Below are 21,633 nucleotides of genomic sequence, written 5' to 3'. Positions count from 1 at the left end.
AACCTTAAAATGAAAGAAGATGATTATTATGTCATTGTCTCTTAAGCACACAAGAAGAAACATTCACCTAACGAATCCTAATTTACACAAGCAATGGCAAAATGAAATCGAAGCTTAACAATTGATTATCTAAATGACATTTGATTATCTAATCTTGTTTAATCTAGCGTAGTTGTAGTTGTAGGAGTAGTAGTATCCCTACGAAGCTCCTTGACGAGAGTAGCGAGAGCCTCAGGGTTAAGACCAATATCGCAAAGAGCAATGAGAACTGACAAAGTATGTCGATCCAGCCCCGTCTCCAATATGTTCGACATCCTAAACACCAGCTCCAACGACTCCCTCGCTGTTTCAGCTGCTTCCCGATTCATACTCTGTCCAACATTATCCACGACCAAAAAACTCAATTTTGACTTTCGGAAACGACTCAATTTCATAGTTTCAAATACTATCTAATCAATTAGATCCTAAGGTAAGAAGATTGTTAGGAAATAAAACGAACCGATTAAGCGACGGGGACAACGAACGGCGTCGAGATCTAAGATCTAAGATCTTGAGACTGAGTTGAGAGAAACGATTCTCGATTTCGTGATCGGCGGGACAAGACGACGACGAGAGGGCTAAACAGAATAATAAAGCCAATAAACCATTGGCCGGTTTTGGGAATATTATCTGGTTCAGTTTAAACCAGGTCGGTTAACGTAATAAATTCCACCTGTTATGATCAATTTAATCATAGAGGAGGAGTTCAATTAAAAGATAGGACCGATTAATTTGGCCAAACGTGACAAAAAAAAATGCATCCACATTTAGGGAGATTGGAATATTTAGAGACTGTCTACTTGTGTAATATTATCATTGAGATTGGAAAAGTCGTGAAGTAAGAAACTTGAAGTAGAGAAAAAACCATCCATGATGATGTGTTTAACTTATTGACCAATACAAACCCACAATGATGACCCAAAAGGGAACACCCTTTCTTGGGTCTTGAAAGCAAAGAAACAGAACATCGAAAATGACAACATAAAATACTTGGACTAGCACTTGGGATATGGGCAATGACAATCAGTGGCGATCTTTTTGGCGTTGGGTGAGTTAAGGAAAGATTTGAAGTTAGGGTTCTCCAAGTACTGGCAAACACAGTGCTGTTGCTCCTTCACCTTCTTGCAACACTGATCCGATGGCTTAGACCCTTTCCTTATGGTGTCCAAGCATGGACTCAGCTGCATTGGATCACATGGCTCTACCGCAGCGACTCTGTTCTCTTGAGCAACAATGAGAATGAGAAGGATTGCACAAGCGAACAGCACTGGTTTTGTAAAAGAACACTTCATTGTCTCTCTACTCTCTAAGTTGGAGTTTTCAGAGAAAGAAGAGGAAGGTATTTGGTTTGGTGTTTGAAGTGGGTTTCTCTCGTTCTATTTATAGAAGAAGATGGCTTTGAGTGAGTCACGTTACTCAAATGAGAGTTTGTGGTTGCAGGAGATCTCGATGTCTACTAAAAGAGAGTATAGTTTCTTTTTAAAATGCTCGGACAACGCATAAAAGCCTAAACACCATTTGGGAGAAGTTATGAAACCACGTGTATCCAACATAGATGTCAGCTTTCGGCTAACCCCCGTGAAGGTATATGAATTTGTTGACACTTAATACAAAGAAAAGAAAACACCTTCATAATTATATTCTTAATTCATTACTATTGTATAATATAATGTACTACTACTAGTACAAAGAACGCATACAATATGAATCTAATTTCTAGTTTATATTCGAAAGTCAGAACTTACAGCCAACTTGCACCAAAAGCTGTACTGTTTCCATTCACTATGTAGTTGCTTTCTTCAAAATCTTCTTCAATGTAGTGCAAGTCTGTAAACAAACAAGAACACCAATCAGATAAGAAGCCATCGAGGTTTTCATACTTTGTACATGATAGATAGGAATAAACAAAGCCCGAGACACATGATTAAGCAAGAAATCACATGCTTAAAGATTAAAGAGTCTCTAAACAACTTCTCTCATGTACTAAAGAATATGTCTATATCCCTTAAATCAAGATATACAAAGTAGAAAATGCAAAAATGTGACCAAATCAAATAAAGAGACTGTAAATTGCAGAAGAAAAATGTTATCTTTGCGAGTACCATATATGGTGCGAAATAGAAAACTTACCAAGTCACTTTGAGAGAGTCAGAATAAGACGAGGAGTGATTAGCTTTCCGGCCATCATCAATCTTGATATTGACATCATCAGACAAGCCAACATCTTTCAGACCATCAATCTTGATATTGACATTAGACAAGTCAACATCTCTCAAGCCATCAAACTCTATATCTGAATCAGACGAATCACCACCATCTCTCAGGTCATCATCATCACTTTCGATATCTGAGTCAGACGAATCATCACCATCTCTCAGGTCATCATCACTTTCGATATCAGATTCAGAGTGAGTGTCATGGGCATCGTTAACTGGATACTTACGCACAACCTCCTCCATGACCTCATCGTCGCTATCATCGTGATTACCTGATAACTTCCTAATCATCATTAACTCAAATAAATCGGGAATTGAATCTTCATCTCCATCATCCAAAATCTTTTGAATCCTATTTTTCAGCTCTGCAAAACCAAATCGATTTTTAAAAAAAAAAAAAAAAAACGCACCATTATTACATTCTAAGCAAATTGTAATCTCTATCAGCGAACTCAATTAGAAAAAAAAAGGGTTTGAATTCAAGAGAGGTCACCTTCTTTAGAAAGAACCTTGTCGGTATTGAAACTAGGCGCGGAGTCGGAGTCGGAAGAGAAGAAGACGGGACGGGAAATAGCTCGGTCGAAGAGAGGAACAACAACAACAACACGAGAATGGCGAATATTCACGGGTGAGTGAAGGAAACTTCGAGTTCGAGCCAATAAACTGGGTAATCTCTGAAGAAATCGACTCATGGGATTCTTCGCCTAGGGTTTATCAGAGGATTGTCAAATTAGGGCTTTTGAATAAAAAAAGAGCCATTATTAACCGCTCTTTCCTTCGTTTCCGGTTTTCATAACTTAGATCCAACAAGATTGGGCCGCGTTTTGTTGACCAATCCTTTTTTCAATCGTCGTTGGTAGTAATGTGGTATATGGAACACAGCCCATCTAGGCCCAGCTCTCTTTTTTTTTTTTTTGTTGCTCAGTCTAGGGGTGTCAATCGGGCTGGCCCGGCCCGAAACCCGTAAAGCCTGCATATGTTTGAATCCGGCCCGACTTGGCCTGAAATATTTCCGAGCCTATATTTCAAAACCCGAGCCCGGCCCTAACAGGGTTACAAGACTTTTCGAGCTTTTTCGGGCTTATCTTACAGATCAAAAATTCAAACTTATAAGCCTTACAAAACAGTGTTTGAAGGTGCACTATAAAACAAATCAATCAAAAATTTAATAACTCATTTATATTCATTATAACCAACTTAATTTAATATAAAAAGTTTAAAATTAAACAAAATTTTGATACTTTAACTAAATAAACTAATATATAATTCATATAAAATATTATAGATAAAAAATTTTAAAGTATTAAGTATGGTTTTTAAGTAAATATAAAAACTGAGATTAGAGTTTAAAACTTTAATTACAATAAATTATTAATCAAATATTGCAATCAAACAAAAATGTTAACAAAAAAAGTACAAATATATTTTTAAAGGGCTTTTCAGGCTAAGCCCGAAAAACTCTATAGTCCAAATAGATTGAGCCCGAAAGACACGATTTTTTCTGGACATATATATTTAAGTCCGACCCCGCTATTTTTCAGGGTCGGACCGGGCCAGTCCGCAAGCTTTGGTCCTAATTGACATAGCTAGCTCAGTCAAAGGTATATTAAGGGACATTTTCACCTTAGGGGTCCGATTTAATTTTTTTTTATTTTTTTTTGAAAATTTACCTGAAAAATTGTAATATTTTAATTTTCTTCGGCGAATATATCGCAAGTTATATAAGGATAAAGGATTTATCACTTTTTAAAATCTCAACCACAAGTACAGTTAAATTAACAACTAATATTTTCCAGCAAATCCGGACAAATATTCTTTCGATACTTTGTGTGTTTACACAAGTGGCAGATTAAAGTATACAGATTCATAATTATGTGCCCGTATAAACAAAAATACAGGAGGACTAACTTGTGATCGACTTGTGTGTGTTTTTGACTTGTGAGTTTTTTGTGACCCCCTCTAATGTTTCTTGTCTTTCGTACCTCCAATACCTAAAATGTTCAAAATACCTCCGACAAAGAAAAGAAAATAGAAAAAAAGAAGTAAAAGTTGACACATGAGACATCTTTTCTATTTATACAAGCAAAAAGACAATAAAATTTCCTCAATTCTATCTTCGTTCCTGAACAAAACTGGACCCAAAACGAAGAAAATAAAGAGTTATTCAAATCAAGTCAATTTCTTGATACTTTGCTAGGAAGTGAGAAAAAAACAGAGAGGGGTCCAACTCTAAAAAAAAGACTGGTGAATAGCTAAATTAAATATCAATATTACCCTCAATAACCATCACAATTTCAAACAGTGCTAAAAGCCTAAAAACTCAAGCAAAGTATAAACCACACATCATGAGACAGACAGACATGTGACAAGAAATAAAAATATCTAATTCGGTGACACTTTGTATTAATAAGACTTCAAACACAATCTAGAATAAAGGAAGAAGTGGATTTTGATTAGTTAACGTACTAATTACTTAATTAGTTTCACTAAATCCTTCTTCCCCGCGCTGTGCCTGTGTCTTTTTTTTTGTTTACTTTCCCCTATCTCTCTCTCTCTCTCTCTATTCATTATCTCTCTCTATCTCTCTGTTCTCCTCTACAGAAGAAGAAGAAGACAATGCCAGTTTCTGCAGAGGCTTCTTCGACGACAATAGGTCAACACATCAAACTCCAACGACCTAGGAATCATCGAAACCTCCAACCCACTTCCACCGCCGACGAGCCTCTTCTCCCCAAACCTCCTAGCAGCCGCGTCTGTAAATCCGCCATGTCTTCCTTCTTCCTCTTACCAACAACAACAACAACCAACGAAACCACCAGAAAGAAACCAAACGGTTTCACCCAAACGGCGTCGTTTCGTGCTCTAGGCTGCACAACCTCCGCATCTCAGCAAGTTTCTGTCCCCGCTGTGATTCGCTCTTCAGCAGACTGGGATGCGAATAGTAGTAATCACAAAATCAAGAAGACGAAGAAGAAGAACAAGAACAAAGGTAACAGCAGCTACAATGGCGGCGGTTCGATTAAGATCTTGAGCGAGTCTACTAGTAGTAGCAACGTTGGTTGCGCGGCGATTCCTGATGTCTGGTGCGGACCTGGAGTTGGGTTTTCAACGGATGCGGTTGTCAGCGGCTCCGTTGAAACCGTCGAGTCAGATCCTCCGAGAAGGAATATTCCGGTGAGACGCAAAATCGATGGAGATAATAAAACCAGTCATAACCAACAGAGAGAGGTACTTTTAACAATTTTCTAGCTTTTTTATGCTTATGCTAAAGTTTCCATTTTTATTATTCGTTTTTGTGCCTTCTATATGTTTTAATTTGATTTTTTTTTTTTTAATTTTGAGTATATGAATTTTGCTGAAATGTTTTTAGAGTTTATATATAAATTAGTTGGAAAATGTTAGTTATAATATCTTGAGAATATTTGATTTGCCTCTATCTTTCTAGTTAGTTAGCATTATGGTTTCTTTCGTCTTGATTTAAGTATATCGTCTTTTCATCGGAATATATATTCCCTCGTTTTTTTTTTTTTTTTTTTTTTTTTTTTTTTTTTTTTTTTTTTTTTTTTTTTTNGATAATTTTGGAACTCGCAAGCTTTTCTTTTGTGGAGTAAACTTAAGGTTATGTAGTAGGTTCAAGTGATCATATGAGGTTTTGGTTTTTGTGTTTCTTCTTAGTCTTTTTAACTCAACTGTTATACATTGCAGGGTTCTTCTCTTCTTCCCAGACGATCTCTCAATCAAGAATCCAATCCTTATTTCGATTCTGATTCGACCTTTTTGACATCGCGGGCTGAACAGAGTGATAGATATCATCGTCATCTACGTCAACCTTACTACCCTGATGGACTCGCTGAGGTTTGAGTGTTTTTTTTTTTCTTTTTTTTTTTATTTTTGACTAAGTTTTAAGGTCTTAGAGATCGTCATCGAGCTTGTGTAATGTTTTACGCTTCTGTTTGTTTCATTTAGTTGCAGATGATGATGCTGCAGAATGGTTTTGTAATGGGAGGGGTAGTAAGCTTAAACGATCGCTTCCGTGACTTGAGGCTCAATGTCGATAACATGACATACGAGGTAACTAAGGTGTCTTCTTTACAAAGTACAAGGAGCTGATGACGTCTCTTCTAGGTTCTTTAGTGTGTGTTGTGATTGTTTTGTGGTTTGGAAAACAGCAACTTTTGGAGCTTGGTGATAGAATTGGGTATGTGAACAATGGACTTAATGAAAAACAAATCAAAAGCTGTCTACGGAAAGTCAAACCATTCCGTTTAGATACACCAGTTGAAGACAGAAAGTGCATCATCTGTCAAGTAAGTCCAGAGTTTGGTTTCTTTGCTCTAGTCCATGTCAGTTCTTTTTAGAACAGACTCATATTTAGATTTGGTGCTAAAACAGATTTGTTTCTTAAGCAGTAGTAAATGTTCATGTGTATGTTTGTTTGTCAGGACGAGTATGAGGTTAAGGACGAGGTAGGGAAATTAAAATGTGGGCACAGGTTCCATACCCACTGTGTGAAACAATGGCTAGTGAGGAAGAACTCTTGTCCTGTTTGTAAAACGATGCCGTACGTTAAGTCTTAGATTTAGAGAGGTATATCTCCTCCTGTGATGATGATTCCTCATTTTGGGATTGAAACCAATCACTATTTATTTATTTTTCTTTGAAAGAACCAAATCTTATGTTAGATTATTTTGGGCTTTTTTTATTCATGATTGCTGTTTGAAACTTTTGTATAACCTATGGAAAAAGTCTCATGCGACATTGTGAACCCCACATTGCTTGTGGATTCCTTCATGTTTTGTTGGTGATAATTAGGTCGTCAACTACAAAAATGTTAGGTAGATCTAGCATTATATGATCACATGAAATTGATGAGATTGTTACGTGCAAGTAACATCATGTTGATGTATCTATAGTGTAATCTACCCAAACATGAGGTTAGTTTAAACAAGTTAAATGTATAAATGAAATCTTTACCAGTCTGAAATAACTAGACATCAGTTCTTTACTACTTTGCTTTTGCTTACCGAGTACAAAGCTCCCAAATATGTGAAGATAATGTATACATGAATGTGTGTACCTTCTTTTATATACAGAGAAACAAGAATCAAATCCATTTGAAATCTGGGTTAACTCTTAACTCTCATCATGTTGCTGAAGAAATCGAGCAATCAAAGGATATACTTCGCTCCGTGCCTGAAGTGAGAATGAAATGAAAGGTTGAATACATAACCAATATGACTTGTAATAATAGAATGAAGAGTAAATGATCATTACATACCGTTCGACCAGAAAGCAGATCCTGGTGGCCATAATGTGGACCTCCAGGTGATCCCAAAACTTTGAAAGTAGCTAGATGTTCTGGAATCAGCTTTACAGTATCTGCCAGATCAACACCATCGCACACTGTTATGCATTACATCAATTAAGGAAAACAAAATTTTGAATTCGCGGTTAAATATGTTGTAGAGTAACAACCGTATACAGCATCAGGGGGGCAGACTATGTCCCAGTCTCCTGCAAGAGCTAAGATCGGCACATTGGTTGTGCTAATATGATCCTTGTAATAGAAAGTACCGGTTCTATCACGCAGCCCACCTTGGTCCACCGCTGTTGTTAGTTGCAAGAGAAGCTTAACTGGTACTGTGGCTGTTTTATTTCTCAGAATAACATTATCGTTAACGTCAATGTGTCTTGTGTTAAATATGTGCAGAAGTTTGTGAAAGTAGTTTGTACTTACATAAGCTGTTCAAAACAAGCTTCTCAATCACTTCGGGGTCCATCATTTGAGGAGCAGAGATATTAGCGGTTAACCAGGACAAAGGATATGGAGGACGACACATTAGAGGGTGAGCCATGGCGAGCATTGTGTCAATCGGCATGATAGGCAGGTTAATAGCTTCTGCAGGCGCTTTCTGAAGCAAAACGACATTTAACATCACTTATCCCTGAATGATAGTGTAACAGTACAGTGTTTGGCTTGTGAGTACTTACGATGGGTAATAGGTACTTGAGAAGTGTTCCTGAGTATGAATAGTCAAATGTTGATGCGAGAGTGACGACAGAAGCTAACCCCGAATCCATTCCTTTAAAGCCTAGTGAAGAAACGTGATTGAGCCAAAATGTGACAATGACTTACATTGCTGTAATCATCAGTCTATATGATTTTATAAGAGAAGGTTACCGCATCTTGAGAGCATGGCGTATAACAAGATACCACCCATTGAGTGACCAACGGCGAGCAACTTGCCATCTTTAGGATTGGCTTGAGTCCTCACATACTCCAACTGAGACCAACACACCATACAATCAGACATACACAGCTATAGCAGTAGCGTGTGAGCAAGTGTCCTCCAAGTTTAAGAAGAATAAACAAGAAGTGTCACCTCACCGCAGAAGGAATATCTTCTTCAAGATAGTTATCAAAATCCCAATTGTAATGAGGGATAAGTTCAAACCGCTGCTTGAAATCTCCCACTCTCTTAGATAGACGGTCTTGCAGCCCGATGATCTTGGAATCTGCAAGTTATTTCTCAGTAAAATAGACAAAATAAATATTCTCTTCTCTGTTGTTCTCAACAGAAGAAACCAAAATGACAGTATGAGAGAGGTAATGAATCAATCAACCTCCATCAAGAACATTTTCCAGTCTCTCGGATACATTTACGAGATTCTCCAATAGATTCGAGACTATCCGTTGCTGGTTATCCAGATTTCTATCAACACTTAGAGAACTCAAACCGGCTCCACGGAGCTCAAGAATCCAAGTATCAAATCCAGAACCAGACATGAATCTTGCAAAGGAACACTAAAAACTAAAACGTTTTAGATTCAAAAAATACAAACTTGTGTTCCAAGAATCCATTTCAGTATACACTACAAGCTCACGCCTAAACTAACTGATCATAATAATTTGTTTTTTTTTATATATAAATCAAATCACCTCAGGGGAAAGATCGTATGTGACGGCATTGGTCCCAATCCCAGACAACAGAAGCAAAGGATGTTTCCTCTTTGGTGCCTATAAGTGTATACAAATACGTATATAAGTAAACCTATATAAGTACATGTCTCTCTCTCTCTCTATATATATATATATATGTCGGTACCTTTGGGGAAGGAAGATAACGCCAGAGAGCGACGCGCCAATCGGAGTTTGGAACAGCAACGTAGTGGAGTTCATCCGCCGTGCAAATTTCATTCACCGTCGTCTTCGCGGCCGATGTGATCGTCGGAGATGATGAGCCGACGACTCGGCCGAGTCGCACAGAGGAGAAGAAGCGACGAGAGTGACTGCGTAAAGAAGTGGCGGCGACAGCTGTGGAAGTGAGGGAAGATAAACTAAACTCGAATCGGAGAGCATCCATAACCACCGTGAACCACCCACAAATGTCGCCGGATAAAAAACAACGCTAGTTTGGTTATTTATAGACGGTCGAAGATCTCTCACTGAGTCGTTGTCTACTTGTCTGCTCAATTTCTAATTTTTTTTGTGGTTTGAGTTTTTCAATTTAAATTCCGTTTGCCACAAAATTATAAAACGCAAAAATAATTCCCTTAATTTTGTGAAATTAGATCAAACGTCGGCGCAACTTTATCCAAAAGTATAAAAATATCTTTAAGATTTTAAAATCTTGTTCTTATCCTATGTTTTTTGTCGATACGTACTACACATTCGAATCCAGACGATGATGACACGTACGACATCAATAACTTTAGAAACTATACTACGAAAGTTCTTAATTGGTTTGTATTTGTATCTTTGTTGTTTTCTGAAGTGGGTTACATAACTTATCCACAAAATCGATAACTCGTAGATCTATAAAACCAAAGTATGGGCTGTTGATGTAGGTCACTGAATTTTTTTGTAAATATAGCTCAACTTCGTTTAAGAACACATATATTTTGTTTTGTCTCTCTATAGCAAGAAGATTAAGAACACATATATTTTGTTTTACAACACTACTGTAATCTGTATCACTCACTTTTCTTCACACTTGGTTTTTTTTAACTCGGGGGTTGTTAGAATTGAGACATGTTATGAGCTGTGGGAAACTGATATCAAAACTCTTGAGATGGTGGAGGGGGTTTTATACAAACAAAACAGAAGAATATGTTTACCTACTTATCTTTGGAATTGATAATAGAAATAATGTGTTTAGCAACATCTGATGCAGCGTCCGGTTTTGCACATTTGAATGCACGCTCGCTCATTTCTGTCATCAGTTCTTCATTCCCTATCATTTGGTACCAACTCAATGAGACAATTGCCAAGGAGGAACAACAAGTTGATCATTGCAATTTCAGATTTGTGGAGTTTTAGTTACCTAGAATATCTTCCATTGCAGCTCGAAGAGTGATCGAATCTAGCTCCTCTTCTGTTATTAACTTTGATCCCACACTGTCCGCCATTAAAGAAGCATGCCGTATTTGATCCCCTTCATCGCTATGTGGTGATGGTATCTAACAAAAACAAACCAAAAGCAACATTCAGTGTTTTAGAATAAGAACTGACTAAGATTTAGCAAACTCGAACATACCAAAATAGAAGGTTTTCCTAAAGCCATGATCTCTGAACAAGTCATTGCACCGGCTCTCGAGATAACCAAATCTGCAGCCGCATAAGCCACACCTATCGATCGCAAGAACCTTATACCCAACAAAGAAAATTCACACTTTGAGTTCTAAATTACTGTGTGAAACTTTAAACTTTTCACAACAAAAAGGAAAAAAAAAAGAGACTTAACAAACAAAAGCTAAAGAGTTGAAAATGTAGTATAACTCACGGGGATAGAAAGAGACGAGGATGGCTTCTAACGAGACTATCCATTTCATCAAAAGCTTCAACACCAGTTTGCCAAACAAAGAACCAGTTCTCATGTTCAGACAACAACTGCGAGTAACAGTTAAGCAAAGCTATGTTAATGGCATTGGCTCCTAAAGACCCACCAAGCAAAAGCACAACTTTAGCATCCGACACAGCTCCAGCCCACTGTCCGAAAAAGCTCACACGCGCCGCTCCTTTCGACGAGTACCGTCTAAGCGCTTGTCTTATAGGGTTACCGTAAACGACACACTTGGCTGCGACTCTTTTGGGGAGGTTTGTGACTGTACAGTTGAAAGGAGCGAAGATTGTGTCGGCAAAGAAAGACAGAACCCAATAAGTGGTTCCAGGGATTGAATCTTGTTCCTGGATTACGAATTTGGTTCTCGAGATCACGGCGGCGAAGCAAACCGGGAAAGAGGCGTGACCTCCGGTGCCGACGACGATTTGGGGTTTGAACTCGCGGAGGATTTTGTAGGATTCGAAGGTTGATTGGATCAAGCGGAGAGGGAATTTGAGGAAAGAGGTGAAGCATAGGAATGGTCGGGACGATGATGATCCGACGGTGGAGATGGCTGAGAAATCGAATCCGGCGGAGGGGACCGTCGTGCTCTCCATGCTGTTTGGGAATCCGATGAAGAGGATTTGAGATTGCGGGTCGGCGGATTTAAGCTCGTCTCCGATCGCTAGCGCCGAAGAGACGTGTCCGGCTGTGCCTCCGGCGGATATGACAACTCGTAAACCGGAGATTTCGTTGGAAACCGAGGAGTGGTTAATTTGGCGGTCTACTGAGAGACAACAAACAGAGGAGGAGGAGGAGGAGGAGGAGGAGGAAAAAGTGAGTCGACTCGGAAAGAGTTTAGTCGAAGGGTGAAAAGGTAAATTTGGGGAAAGGTATGAAGGTATCGCCATGAGAGAGATCACGAAACGAAGCTGAAAGAGTCAAACTTTTTATTCACTGAGGCATTAGGGTAGAAGACGAAGACGATGATAACGCTTTGAAGTTTGAACTATGATGAAACCATATGAATTTGTTCTCTAAGGAATTGGTGAGAGAAGCAAATGCGAAATTTATGAGTAGTGTTGTGAGGAAGAAGAATGGTCAGAGAAGCGATCTTACGAAATCAAAGAGAACGAAACTGAAGAGTCGATTGAGATGCTTCTCTGATCAATCTTAAGGTTTTTTTTCTTGTCGGAATAGTCAAAGTTTGTAAGCGAAAAGTCAACTTTTTGTACTTGTTTTGTTCTGTTTTTTTGTTGCCACGAGGGAAATGTTTTTTTTTTTAAGTTGTTAGTTAGTTACTCTAAGCCACGTATTTATTCAAATTTAAGCTTTAATATGTGTATTAGAAGTTTAGAACTAAGAGAAATGAAATAATAACCGCTGGAAAAATTAGAACTAGAATGAATGATGGATATTAAAATAATAGATAACTAACCTAAAATTATAATTCTTTTTATATAAGAAAGTGGTTTAACTCTATTGAATTTAGTTTCAAGTTTATATAGTTTGATGTCTCTCTATCTCCCAGTGCGAAGTTAATAGCCATTGGGTCCATTTAAATTTTTTTTGGTATCAGTCAATTATATTATTTTCATTGTACTGGAGCACGTTAAGCGAGATTTACGTAATGTTATATATACAATGACTAAATACTATGTTTTGTAGTATTTATAATGACTAAATGAGCTGTAACCAAACTACTTCTTCCATCTTTCAAAGAGATTACTGAGTTTAAATATATATTTTTCATTGACTAAAGAGATATTATTTAATTTTAAACCAATAACAATTCAATATTTTAAATATTTTCAATGATTATTTCTTGAAATTTACAAAACATCAATATTTGTGAGACAAAAAAATATACCAAAACATTAATTTTGATGAGACATGGGTAATAAAAAGGTAGCCGTACAAGAAATTCATGCTGTAACTTTTTTGTAAATGCAAAACTGGTCCCAACGATGCCTGCTGCAACTTACAAATTCATCAACTCAAAGTTTTATTCTCACTACACACTCGTGGTTCACGAAAACAAGAAAAGAAAAATAAAGTAACGAAATAGTACCATTATTCTATTTCTTCAGCCAATCAAATATTTCTCATAAACCACTAACAAGAAGAAAAAAAAATCCCAACAAAATACAAAGATACACTACACTAGAAATGAATCATATCCACGCATATTTCTGTCTTTTTATGTCGAGTGATCTTACTATATTTATTAGCTGAAATCATTCCATTATTTCGGGTAAAAAATATTAACTGGAAATATTGTTTCGTAACAACAACAACAGTTAAAAAAACTACAGATAAAGTAAGAAAATATTTTTTTAGATTAAAAAAAAAATCAAACAGAAAGAGAAGAAATCAACTTTGTTTTTGCAACGAATAAAAAAATACGAATAATAGTTGGTAAAAACAAAGTTGGCAAAAAAAAAAAAAAACATTGGCCTTTTGAGTTATTGCCACAAGACAACACAATACTACTTAGGATTTGGTCCGACTAAATCGTTTGCCTCTCCCAATTCGCAGACATTTTTTACTCTCCTCCTCCCTCCTGATAACGACGACAGGAGAAAGAGAAAAAAAAAACCCTAAAATTTTATTCAGTTTCGGCGGTTCAGATTTTGTTTTTTGTTTTTGTTTGATCGACTTGTTTTAATCAAATGGGCGATCTTGCTATGACCGAGGCAGACAGGTGAGGAAGAACATTTGATTCAAATTCAAATTCCATTGATTTGCTGCTTTCGTATTCCCCCCTCTTGACTTTAGGGTTTATAGGAATCATTGGACGGAGTTATTCCTTAGGTTCAAATCTCAATCCAAATTGATAGAATCCATGAAATAAAAATTTGATTTTTATTTGTTTGACAACAAAAGTGGAGTTTTTTTTTTGTCTATGTTGCTTAAAGTTCGTTAATTTATTTGATTCAGCTGAATGTTGTATATTGTATTGTGTGATATAGGATGGAGAATGAGCCTGATGACTTAGTTAGTGATAATGTGGCGGAGATTGATGTGAGCGACGAAGAGATTGATGCGGAAGATTTAGAGAGACGGATGTGGAAAGATCGTGTGAGGCTTAAGAGGATCAAGGAGCGACAAAAAGTTGGCTCTCAAGGAGCTCAAACGAAGGAGATGCCTAAGAAAATCTCGGATCAAGCGCAGAGGAAGAAAATGTCTAGAGCTCAAGATGGTATACTTAAGTACATGTTGAAGCTAATGGAAGTCTGCAAAGTTCGTGGCTTTGTGTATGGTATAATACCCGAAAAGGGTAAACCTGTGAGTGGTTCCTCTGATAATATCAGAGCTTGGTGGAAAGAGAAAGTGAAGTTTGATAAGAACGGACCAGCTGCTATTGCTAAATACGAAGAGGAGTGCTTAGCTTTTGGGAAATCAGATGGGAATAGGAACTCGCAGTTTGTTCTGCAGGATTTGCAAGATGCAACTTTAGGGTCTTTGTTATCTTCTTTGATGCAGCATTGTGATCCTCCTCAAAGGAAGTTTCCGTTGGAGAAAGGGACTCCTCCGCCTTGGTGGCCAACCGGGGATGAAGAATGGTGGGTGAAACTCGGTTTGCCTAAAAGCCAGAGTCCTCCTTACAGGAAACCACACGATCTCAAGAAGATGTGGAAGGTTGGAGTTTTAACAGCAGTGATCAATCATATGTCTCCTGATATTGCAAAGATTAAGAGGCATGTTCGCCAGTCGAAATGTTTACAGGACAAGATGACAGCTAAAGAGAGTGCGATTTGGTTGGCGGTTTTGAACCAAGAGGAGTCCCTGATTCAGCAGCCTAGCAGTGATAATGGAAACTCTAATGTAACTGAGACACATCGACGGGGTAATAACGCTGACAGGAGGAAAAATGTGATCAACAGTGATAGTGATTATGATGTTGATGGGGCAGAGGATGCTTCAGGTTCTGTTTCATCTAAAGACAGTAGAAGAAATCTGATTCAAAAAGAGCAAGCAACAGCCATCTCACATTCAATAAGAGATCAAGATAAAGCAGAGAAACATCGCAGAAGGAAAAGGCCCAGAATCAGATCAGGAACTGTCAATCCACAAGAGGAGGAACAACCTGAAGCTGAACAAAGAAACATCTTACCTGATATGAATCATGTTGATGCTCCTCTGCTGGAATATAACATCAACGGTACTCATCACGAGGACAGTGTTGTAGACCCAAACATTACCTTAGGACCAGAGGACAATGGTCTAGAATTAGTGCTTCCTGAGTTCAATAACAGCTATACTTATCTTCCACCTGTAAGTGGACAAGCTATTATGCCTGTAGACGAAAGGCCAATGCTTTATGAACCAAACCCTAACCAAGAGCTGCAATTTGGGTCAGGTTACAACTTCTATAATCCCTCTGCAGTGTTTGTAAATAATCATGAAGACGACATTCTCCATACCCAGATAGAAATGAATACACAAGCACCAACTCACACCAGCGGGTTCGAGACCCAAGGAGGTCTATTTCAACCCCATAGCTTACACGGAAATGAAGACGGTGTAAGTGGGAGTGAGTTGCCTCCTCAGTATCAAACCGACCAAGATAAGCTCTTGGACAGTAGCATTCTGTCTCCATTTAATGACTTGGCGTTTGATAGTACCACCTTGTACTCTGGGTTTGATTCCTATGCTTTTGATGATGATTTCTCATGGTTTGGAGCTTAGTGTCTTGCCATTTTTGTTTGGGAGTTTTCATGGTAAGTTTGTATCAACACAACACAATCTCATATAATTTTATCTTAGTTTATAAAAGTTACCGTACTTGTGTTATGTTTTGTTGACTGTTAATAACTTAATATCTTGTAGGTTCAAAGGTACATGGCAATAGTCTGGCTAGTACAGTTACATTCTATTCTACTGATCTAAACTCTTCTTCCTTCTTTTTTTCTTTCTTTTTTTAAAAAATAATTTTTCTTAGATTTGTTAAGAGAAACAATTTCTTTCTTTTCGAATAATTTGCCAGATGCACTGCTTTCTCCCGTTGTAATGGACCTAAATGGTCTGGAGGGAGAGCAGTTATTGTATCATTTGTAAATTAACCTGTGAGTAAATTCATCAAGCTAAGAGAATATGACTCCCATTGTTCCCCAAGGCTAGGTATGAATCACGAGAGTTGACTCAGGTGAGAAAAGGAAGAAGACATGTCAAAGGCAAAGGGACCATAATATTAGAAAAATGCTGCATATATTGGTTCATTGTTTGAGTGGTGATCCCCAAAATCGAAGTTCTTTGTATCGGCAATGATGTTTTACATAACTTACACTAGTTCTAATCCGACAGAAGAGTGCCAATCAAACAAAGAAGAAGATTAAATCGTACAAAAAGCTAGGCTTGATGATGAGACAACTCAAGGCTTCCATAACTTCATTGTGCCATCTTCACTATAGGTAGCAAGGAGATTTCTATGCGGGTGGTGTGTTACACCAATCACATCCTTCTCATGCACCTGTCATAAGCATAAACTATTCAGAAACCAGGTCTAATGATAGACTAGACAACTTACGCAAGTATTAACAGAGAAAGAGATGATAATCTGAGCTCTAAAATGGAGAATAGACTGAATCAAACATGTAAAACAGTAGGGATTTCATATACTCTAGGGAGTTGATATTGTGTTTATCTCGAATACAACTTTTAAATTTCAATGTCCAATTTTTTTCGGAGCATGTCTATTCTGGATATAAACTTACCATCATGAAATGCTCAAGTTTCCCGGATTGATAGTTGAAGCAGTACAATTTCCTGCAAGTTAGCGCAAACCACTGTTACAAACATCAAAGGCAGTAGATGAAACCAGAAAAGAAAGGGACCATAAGATTATCCTCTGAAATCAAAACTCTTGGAAGTTATCCAAAAATATAACGATAGATAGAGATAGAGGATGTTAGAGTGTTACTTGTCTTCACCGATGCAGTATATCCAATCTCCTTTCGTAGATACACATGCTGCTACAAAATCTCCTCCTTCCCTCTTACCGGATGAGAAACTCTTCACAACCTGCAAAAAAGAACAATATAGAACCATGTGAACAAAGTAAGTATTGGCATGACAGATGACACTGATATGCAGGAGACCTTTGCTGGTAATTCACCTGTCCTTGGAGCGTCATGATGTATACTGATGATGTCTTGTTGCACACAACGATGTGTTCTATGTTTTTAGGGAACAGATGAACAGAATTGACAGATGCGTCATTTCCCTAAAATTCAAAATACTGATTTGGTAACCAAAGAGTTGACTTGGAAACAATATATCAGAAAGAGCTACATGTAAATGAATCTGCAAGAGAAAATATACCCGTAAAGGAGGTGGCGGCTTAAATGTTTGTAGACAATCTGTCGTCTTTGAATCCCAGACCTGTGCAAGAAATCAAGACTGCTATTACACGGCTGAACGTAGAGTCCAAATGAGAAACAATGAAAGAAAGCCAAAGCCCAAGAATATACAAATACAATGTACCTTCACTGTACAATCACTGGAGGCAGTGATTACACGGCTTCCATCACTTGTAAAGATGGCGTTATTTACATAAGATGTATGACCGCGAAATTCTTTCAACAATTTCCCAGATTTTAAGCCGTGGATTCTGCATAAAATAAACCAAAACAATATAATGTGAATTTGAAAATCCGCTCGACCAGAAGCTCTACCAACCAGCAATCAACTTGCATAATTTACTAGATAAAAGGACGAAAAACTAATAGAAACAAGTAAGAAGAAAATTGATGCAATAAGTTAAGAGAAACTTCTACCATCAAAGAAATATAGAGCCTCAAGTTTTGCTTGGAAGAGATTCATATTGCAAGCACATAAGAAAAGATATAACATAAAACCTTGCTGTGTGGTCGAAAGAGGTACTCAGTAATTGGCTTCCATCCCGAGAGAAGGACAGACTTGTAACTCCTTGGGAATGTGCACGGTCAAAACGACGAATGCATAGACCAGTCCTTATACGCCAGACCTGCAAAAATGGCATGCATCTAAGTCTAGTTTATTCTTATTGTATACAATCAGAATTCATATGGGACCAATGAGTGGAAGAAAAATATCTACTAAGCTGCTGCAATAGTCTAAAAAAAATCAACTTAAAGGAAACATATGCAACTGGAACTTACTTTCATCTTTCCATCTTGTGACCCAGACGCAAGTAGCTCTGAATCCCTGCTAAAGTCTATACAAAGGACAGGGTCATCATGCATCATGAAAGTTTCCTGTTAGAATTAAACATTGTAAGTAAAGAGGGATGGAATGAGACACTTTATCCAAAGCTGATATTTTGTGTATCAGGTAGCCTCTGACAAGATACTTGGTGCATTAGGAGTTTTATTGGGAAATATTTTTGGAATTCAAAGATAAAAGTAATCCACCATATACTTGGTGCTTCAGGAATTTAACTGGCGACATTTTTGGAATAGAAAGCAAAAAGTAATCCACCATATCGTTCTCATGAACTTGCCACCCGTTCAAAACTCAAATGCAGTAAGGATTTTATCTTTCCGTAAAAATACAAAAAGGTCATCTGACCCGTACTGAGTTAGAATCAAATATAAAAGGAGACACGAGAGCTTACAGCAGCTTGATATTGCAAATCCTTCTTCAGCTTCCCACTAATGTAATCCCATACCTGTAATGGTTTTCAAGTCTGAGTAATCCTAGTCACAGTATTAGCTTAGACTTTTAACTAGTATTATCATACAAGCAGCCATCAACTTACCTCAATGAAACCATCAACAGATGAAGATGCAAGAAACTGTCCATCTGGTGAAAATCTAGCGCATTCGGCATGGCTCTTTTTACCAAACTGCACCAGCACAAGGAACAAGATACGAAAATTAGACAAGACCTCAAATAATGAGAACCCAAAAATAATTATGAACAGCAAATCATAGGCCTATAAGCTAAACAAGCTATTAAAGTTTTTGCGATAGATATGAACCTTTATTGTATGACTAAGAACATTAGGATATGTATCATCCACATCTTGTTTCATAGCTGCTGTCCCACGAAAGAGGTCAAACTGAGTTCCTGGAGGGAGTAGGCCTGAGACCAGTGTATGTAAATTTAAAGAAATGAGTAAGGGTACATATATGTTGATTCCATTTATATATTAGTAACATAGACAAAATGAAGTGTGACTTATAATTCTACAGAACTGTTTGATAGATCCACAGTTCCATAGATGCTCACCTTGATGTTGTTGCCACTTTAAAGCCTGACCTATCAAAGCCATTAACCGTGAAGGTGGTACCACAGTAACCTCGGCAGCCACAGCTGACAGAGTAGGGGAAAATCAATAAGTAAACCCTGAGTACACATACGGAGCAAGAGACAACAAAAACTCCATAACCATTAAACAGGGAATAAGTTCTCGTCATATCTTTTTTCATGTCATAAGATATTCTTAGCCTGCTATAGAGAGAAAATTCCAGAACATCACTTAGTTGCTTCAGGTAATTAACCCCAAAACAACTTACTAATAAGAAAATAGATTGTTCTTTTAACAAATAAAGAAGAAATGGCCAACCTTGAGCAATCTGTGCACGTTTTCTCTCTTTAGTCGAGTCTCCATAAGCCTTAGAAACAATGGTAAAATCAGCAAAACATGATTTTCAAACACACAAGGAAATGATTACATGAAAACAACTGCACCTCAAAAGACTAATCAGATAGAAGGTAGTAAAATGTAAAGATACTTTTGTCCTCACAAACACGGAACATGTGTTATAATTGTTTCAGACCCTTATCTAAAAACGACTTCATATTTAACCGCTCAGCACCTAAGACCCTTAATTGGTTCTTCTCAAGACTTTATAAGATATCAAACGTCACACGAATCAGAGTATAGAATATGCAAGAGGCATTGAATTTCTAGCAGATATAGTAACATTGCTTAAATTGCTGAACAGTTGCGGATAACCATGCTTAGGTGATACAGCAACCACAAAAAAAAACACTCAATATAATACTGAATAATCGAGCATAATCTAACTTCCATACCTCATGCGGATCAAAATAGCTTCTGACTAGAAGATGTTCCATCCGCAGATATCTTTCTGGTTGCTCTTGTTTCATGACACCCATCACCTGAGTTTGCCTCAAAATAGCTCGGGCAGTGTCCAATTCTCGAAGCTCTATCATCTCCAACACAATCTGAATAAATCACCCCCAAATAGATTAAAAAAACAAAATTTAGCAGGTTGAACGAAAGATGCTTCAACAAAACATGTTTATTCACTTATACATTCCAGAAAGTAAAGAATAGTATACCTGTTCATAAAGGTCTTCAAGCTTATTCCTGGGAAGCTTAAGCTGAGAAACTTGAGGTAGTACAGAGTCCCATCTTCCACTATTAATATCAGAGATAAAAGTCTCGACGCTGTCTACTGTATTTAACGAAACCTGACATTCGCTTTGTAATGTCTGGAACGTCTGATTCAAGGAGTTCTCTTTGCAGAACTGAAGCATAATCTTGATTACACTGAGATATAAAACATAACAGAGAGCTATTAGGGATGAAGTATACCTAACGCTGAGGTATAACATTAAAAACTTGGTGACTAAAAAAATATTTAGAAGGCATTAGCTTTAGAAGAAGCAATGCTTAAACAAGATATGGGGAGATTAAAAAAACAGAAATTTAGTTCGGTGGATATAGATAGACGCAGATTCAAGAGGTTTTTATTTAACCTAGGGATCCGTCTGAGCATTCGTAAACAATGGTTCTTGGAGTATACTTCAATCAGTGCGACTAAAACGAAAGCTAGGGTTTTGAAAGAAAAAGTTGAAATCTTACTCTCGAGCTTCGATTTCGAGCGCCATAGTCAGTCGTAGTGGGTTTTCGCCGGAGACGCCAAGCAAGGGGGTAAGAGTGGAGAAGCTGAATGAGAGAATACAGACGCGAGCGAAGGAGTTTTAATTGGGTTTTATAATTTCAGGGCAATGCTGTGAATATAAAATATATGGGCTAACAACTTAATTTTCAGAAACTCTGAGTGCTATTTTGTAAATTTTTTAAATTGCTTACATAAGTTTTACAGGACACACCCTTTTTATATTTTTTTCCTTGTGTACTTTTAAAAGACAGACACATTACATTGACTCTGGTGGTCTTCAATTTCTAATGGTTCCCTCAGGATCTTTGTAGAAACAGTTCTTCAACACTAGTGACTAGTGTCGAAAGGTCTCTCCATCATTATCTGATATACTTTGACTGAATCTGAGACACTCTTTGTTAGCTGCTCTGTTTCACATCTTCCATGTTGATTATCATCACCTGAAACTAAGAAGAGTCCAAAGTGGAATCGATTCCAGAAAATCTTACTTAGGAACAAACAAGTCAGGAGAAAAATATTCAATCCAGAGACTAAAACCAACAGAAGACCAACCAGTTGATGCAAATTAATCTATGGTTGTAAGGAGCTTATGCTAATACCTCTATCAAAAACATAGCCACTAGTAAGTGCTCGCTTTTATAGATTTGACCTTGTGGAACCTTTCTTTTTTCTTTCTATAACAATGTTAAGAATTCA

General features: G+C 37.5%; 8 protein-coding genes across 9 annotated transcripts; 2 read left to right on the top strand and 6 right to left on the bottom strand.

Moving 5' to 3' along the window:
• Positions 3–1,580, bottom strand: LOC109129397 (non-specific lipid-transfer protein 2-like). The gene is made up of 2 exons (XM_019237497.1): positions 500–1,580; positions 3–371 (listed from the first exon to the last, which is right to left on the bottom strand). Exon 1 carries the CDS (start codon positions 1,329–1,331, stop codon positions 1,035–1,037), a length of 297 nt encoding a protein of 98 aa, XP_019093042.1. The 5' UTR covers positions 1,332–1,580; the 3' UTR covers positions 3–371; positions 500–1,034.
• Positions 5–368, bottom strand: LOC109129398 (mitotic-spindle organizing protein 1A). The gene has a single exon (XM_019237498.1). It carries the CDS (start codon positions 366–368, stop codon positions 159–161), a length of 210 nt encoding a protein of 69 aa, XP_019093043.1. The 3' UTR covers positions 5–158.
• On the bottom strand, positions 1,652–3,411 carry LOC104751233 (coiled-coil domain-containing protein 1-like). Its single transcript, XM_010473143.2, has 3 exons — positions 2,749–3,411; positions 2,170–2,620; positions 1,652–1,866 (listed from the first exon to the last, which is right to left on the bottom strand). Coding segments are annotated over exons 1-3 (651 nt in total). The 5' UTR covers positions 2,948–3,411; the 3' UTR covers positions 1,652–1,865.
• Positions 3,752–7,023, top strand: LOC104751232 (probable E3 ubiquitin-protein ligase RHG1A). 2 transcript variants are annotated; one of them, XM_010473142.2, is made up of 5 exons: positions 3,752–5,483; positions 5,961–6,110; positions 6,228–6,326; positions 6,425–6,562; positions 6,698–7,023. In XM_010473142.2, exons 1-5 carry the CDS (start codon positions 4,872–4,874, stop codon positions 6,830–6,832), a joined length of 1,134 nt encoding a protein of 377 aa, XP_010471444.1. In that variant the 5' UTR covers positions 3,752–4,871; the 3' UTR covers positions 6,833–7,023. The 2 variants fall into 2 exon arrangements, with proteins under 2 accessions (XP_010471444.1, XP_010471443.1); XM_010473141.2 differs by having other exon boundaries at positions 3,754–5,483; positions 6,222–6,326.
• On the bottom strand, positions 7,210–9,775 carry LOC104751231. Its single transcript, XM_010473140.2, has 10 exons — positions 9,362–9,775; positions 9,196–9,273; positions 8,880–9,060; positions 8,644–8,771; positions 8,437–8,539; positions 8,247–8,347; positions 7,993–8,167; positions 7,731–7,901; positions 7,534–7,634; positions 7,210–7,448 (listed from the first exon to the last, which is right to left on the bottom strand). The coding sequence occupies exons 1-10, from the start codon at positions 9,617–9,619 to the stop codon at positions 7,389–7,391; spliced, it is 1,356 nt and encodes a 451-aa protein (XP_010471442.1). The 5' UTR covers positions 9,620–9,775; the 3' UTR covers positions 7,210–7,388.
• On the bottom strand, positions 10,296–12,281 carry LOC104751230 (UDP-N-acetylglucosamine--N-acetylmuramyl-(pentapeptide) pyrophosphoryl-undecaprenol N-acetylglucosamine transferase-like). Its single transcript, XM_010473139.1, has 4 exons — positions 11,039–12,281; positions 10,793–10,901; positions 10,580–10,715; positions 10,296–10,489 (listed from the first exon to the last, which is right to left on the bottom strand). The coding sequence occupies exons 1-4, from the start codon at positions 11,986–11,988 to the stop codon at positions 10,374–10,376; spliced, it is 1,311 nt and encodes a 436-aa protein (XP_010471441.1). The 5' UTR covers positions 11,989–12,281; the 3' UTR covers positions 10,296–10,373.
• LOC104751229 (ETHYLENE INSENSITIVE 3-like 3 protein) lies at positions 13,542–16,173 on the top strand. The gene is made up of 3 exons (XM_010473138.2): positions 13,542–13,781; positions 14,050–15,801; positions 15,911–16,173. Exons 1-2 carry the CDS (start codon positions 13,750–13,752, stop codon positions 15,767–15,769), a joined length of 1,752 nt encoding a protein of 583 aa, XP_010471440.1. The 5' UTR covers positions 13,542–13,749; the 3' UTR covers positions 15,770–15,801; positions 15,911–16,173.
• Positions 16,272–21,006, bottom strand: LOC109124698 (suppressor of mec-8 and unc-52 protein homolog 1). The gene is made up of 16 exons (XM_010473137.2): positions 20,898–21,006; positions 20,372–20,582; positions 20,102–20,254; positions 19,629–19,677; positions 19,292–19,375; positions 19,041–19,144; positions 18,819–18,905; positions 18,675–18,728; positions 18,220–18,315; positions 17,938–18,065; positions 17,564–17,690; positions 17,402–17,461; positions 17,196–17,303; positions 17,001–17,101; positions 16,795–16,846; positions 16,272–16,550 (listed from the first exon to the last, which is right to left on the bottom strand). The coding sequence occupies exons 1-16, from the start codon at positions 20,921–20,923 to the stop codon at positions 16,452–16,454; spliced, it is 1,539 nt and encodes a 512-aa protein (XP_010471439.1). The 5' UTR covers positions 20,924–21,006; the 3' UTR covers positions 16,272–16,451.

This window comes from Camelina sativa, chromosome 16, assembly GCF_000633955.1.
Source record: "Camelina sativa cultivar DH55 chromosome 16, Cs, whole genome shotgun sequence".
In the NCBI taxonomy this organism is placed as follows: Eukaryota; Viridiplantae; Streptophyta; class Magnoliopsida; order Brassicales; family Brassicaceae; genus Camelina; species Camelina sativa.
The sequence above is the reverse complement of the archived record's forward strand: the minus strand, read 5'-3'. Positions and strand labels throughout refer to the sequence as shown.

Excerpts from the sequence above, each read along its gene's own strand:
- LOC109129398 (XM_019237498.1), bottom strand. The coding sequence starts at position 368 with ATGAATCGGGAAGCAGCTGAAACAGCGAGGGAGTCGTTGGAGCTGGTG.
- LOC109129397 (XM_019237497.1), bottom strand. The coding sequence starts at position 1,331 with ATGAAGTGTTCTTTTACAAAACCAGTGCTGTTCGCTTGTGCAATCCTT.
- LOC104751233 (XM_010473143.2), bottom strand. The coding sequence starts at position 2,947 with ATGAGTCGATTTCTTCAGAGATTACCCAGTTTATTGGCTCGAACTCGA. Across the intron at positions 2,621-2,748 it reads CAAGGTTCTTTCTAAAGAAG|AGCTGAAAAATAGGATTCAA; the intron begins GTGACCTCTCTT and ends TTGGTTTTGCAG.
- LOC104751232 (XM_010473141.2), top strand. The coding sequence starts at position 4,872 with ATGCCAGTTTCTGCAGAGGCTTCTTCGACGACAATAGGTCAACACATC. Across the intron at positions 6,111-6,221 it reads ACCCTGATGGACTCGCTGAG|TTGCAGATGATGATGCTGCA; the intron begins GTTTGAGTGTTT and ends TGTTTCATTTAG. Across the intron at positions 6,563-6,697 it reads GAAAGTGCATCATCTGTCAA|GACGAGTATGAGGTTAAGGA; the intron begins GTAAGTCCAGAG and ends TTTGTTTGTCAG.
- LOC104751231 (XM_010473140.2), bottom strand. The coding sequence starts at position 9,619 with ATGGATGCTCTCCGATTCGAGTTTAGTTTATCTTCCCTCACTTCCACA. Across the intron at positions 8,168-8,246 it reads TCAAGTACCTATTACCCATC|AAAGCGCCTGCAGAAGCTAT; the intron begins GTAAGTACTCAC and ends GTTTTGCTTCAG. Across the intron at positions 7,449-7,533 it reads ATCTGCTTTCTGGTCGAACG|GCACGGAGCGAAGTATATCC; the intron begins GTATGTAATGAT and ends TTCTCACTTCAG.
- LOC104751230 (XM_010473139.1), bottom strand. The coding sequence starts at position 11,988 with ATGGCGATACCTTCATACCTTTCCCCAAATTTACCTTTTCACCCTTCG. Across the intron at positions 10,716-10,792 it reads TAGGAAAACCTTCTATTTTG|ATACCATCACCACATAGCGA; the intron begins GTATGTTCGAGT and ends TGTTTTTGTTAG. Across the intron at positions 10,490-10,579 it reads TGCAATGGAAGATATTCTAG|GGAATGAAGAACTGATGACA; the intron begins GTAACTAAAACT and ends ACCAAATGATAG.
- LOC104751229 (XM_010473138.2), top strand. The coding sequence starts at position 13,750 with ATGGGCGATCTTGCTATGACCGAGGCAGACAG. Across the intron at positions 13,782-14,049 it reads GCTATGACCGAGGCAGACAG|GATGGAGAATGAGCCTGATG; the intron begins GTGAGGAAGAAC and ends TGTGTGATATAG.
- LOC109124698 (XM_010473137.2), bottom strand. The coding sequence starts at position 20,923 with ATGGCGCTCGAAATCGAAGCTCGAGA. Across the intron at positions 19,678-20,101 it reads GCTATTTTGATCCGCATGAG|GCTTATGGAGACTCGACTAA; the intron begins GTATGGAAGTTA and ends ATTGTTTCTAAG. Across the intron at positions 17,102-17,195 it reads TCATGACGCTCCAAGGACAG|GTTGTGAAGAGTTTCTCATC; the intron begins GTGAATTACCAG and ends TCTTTTTTGCAG.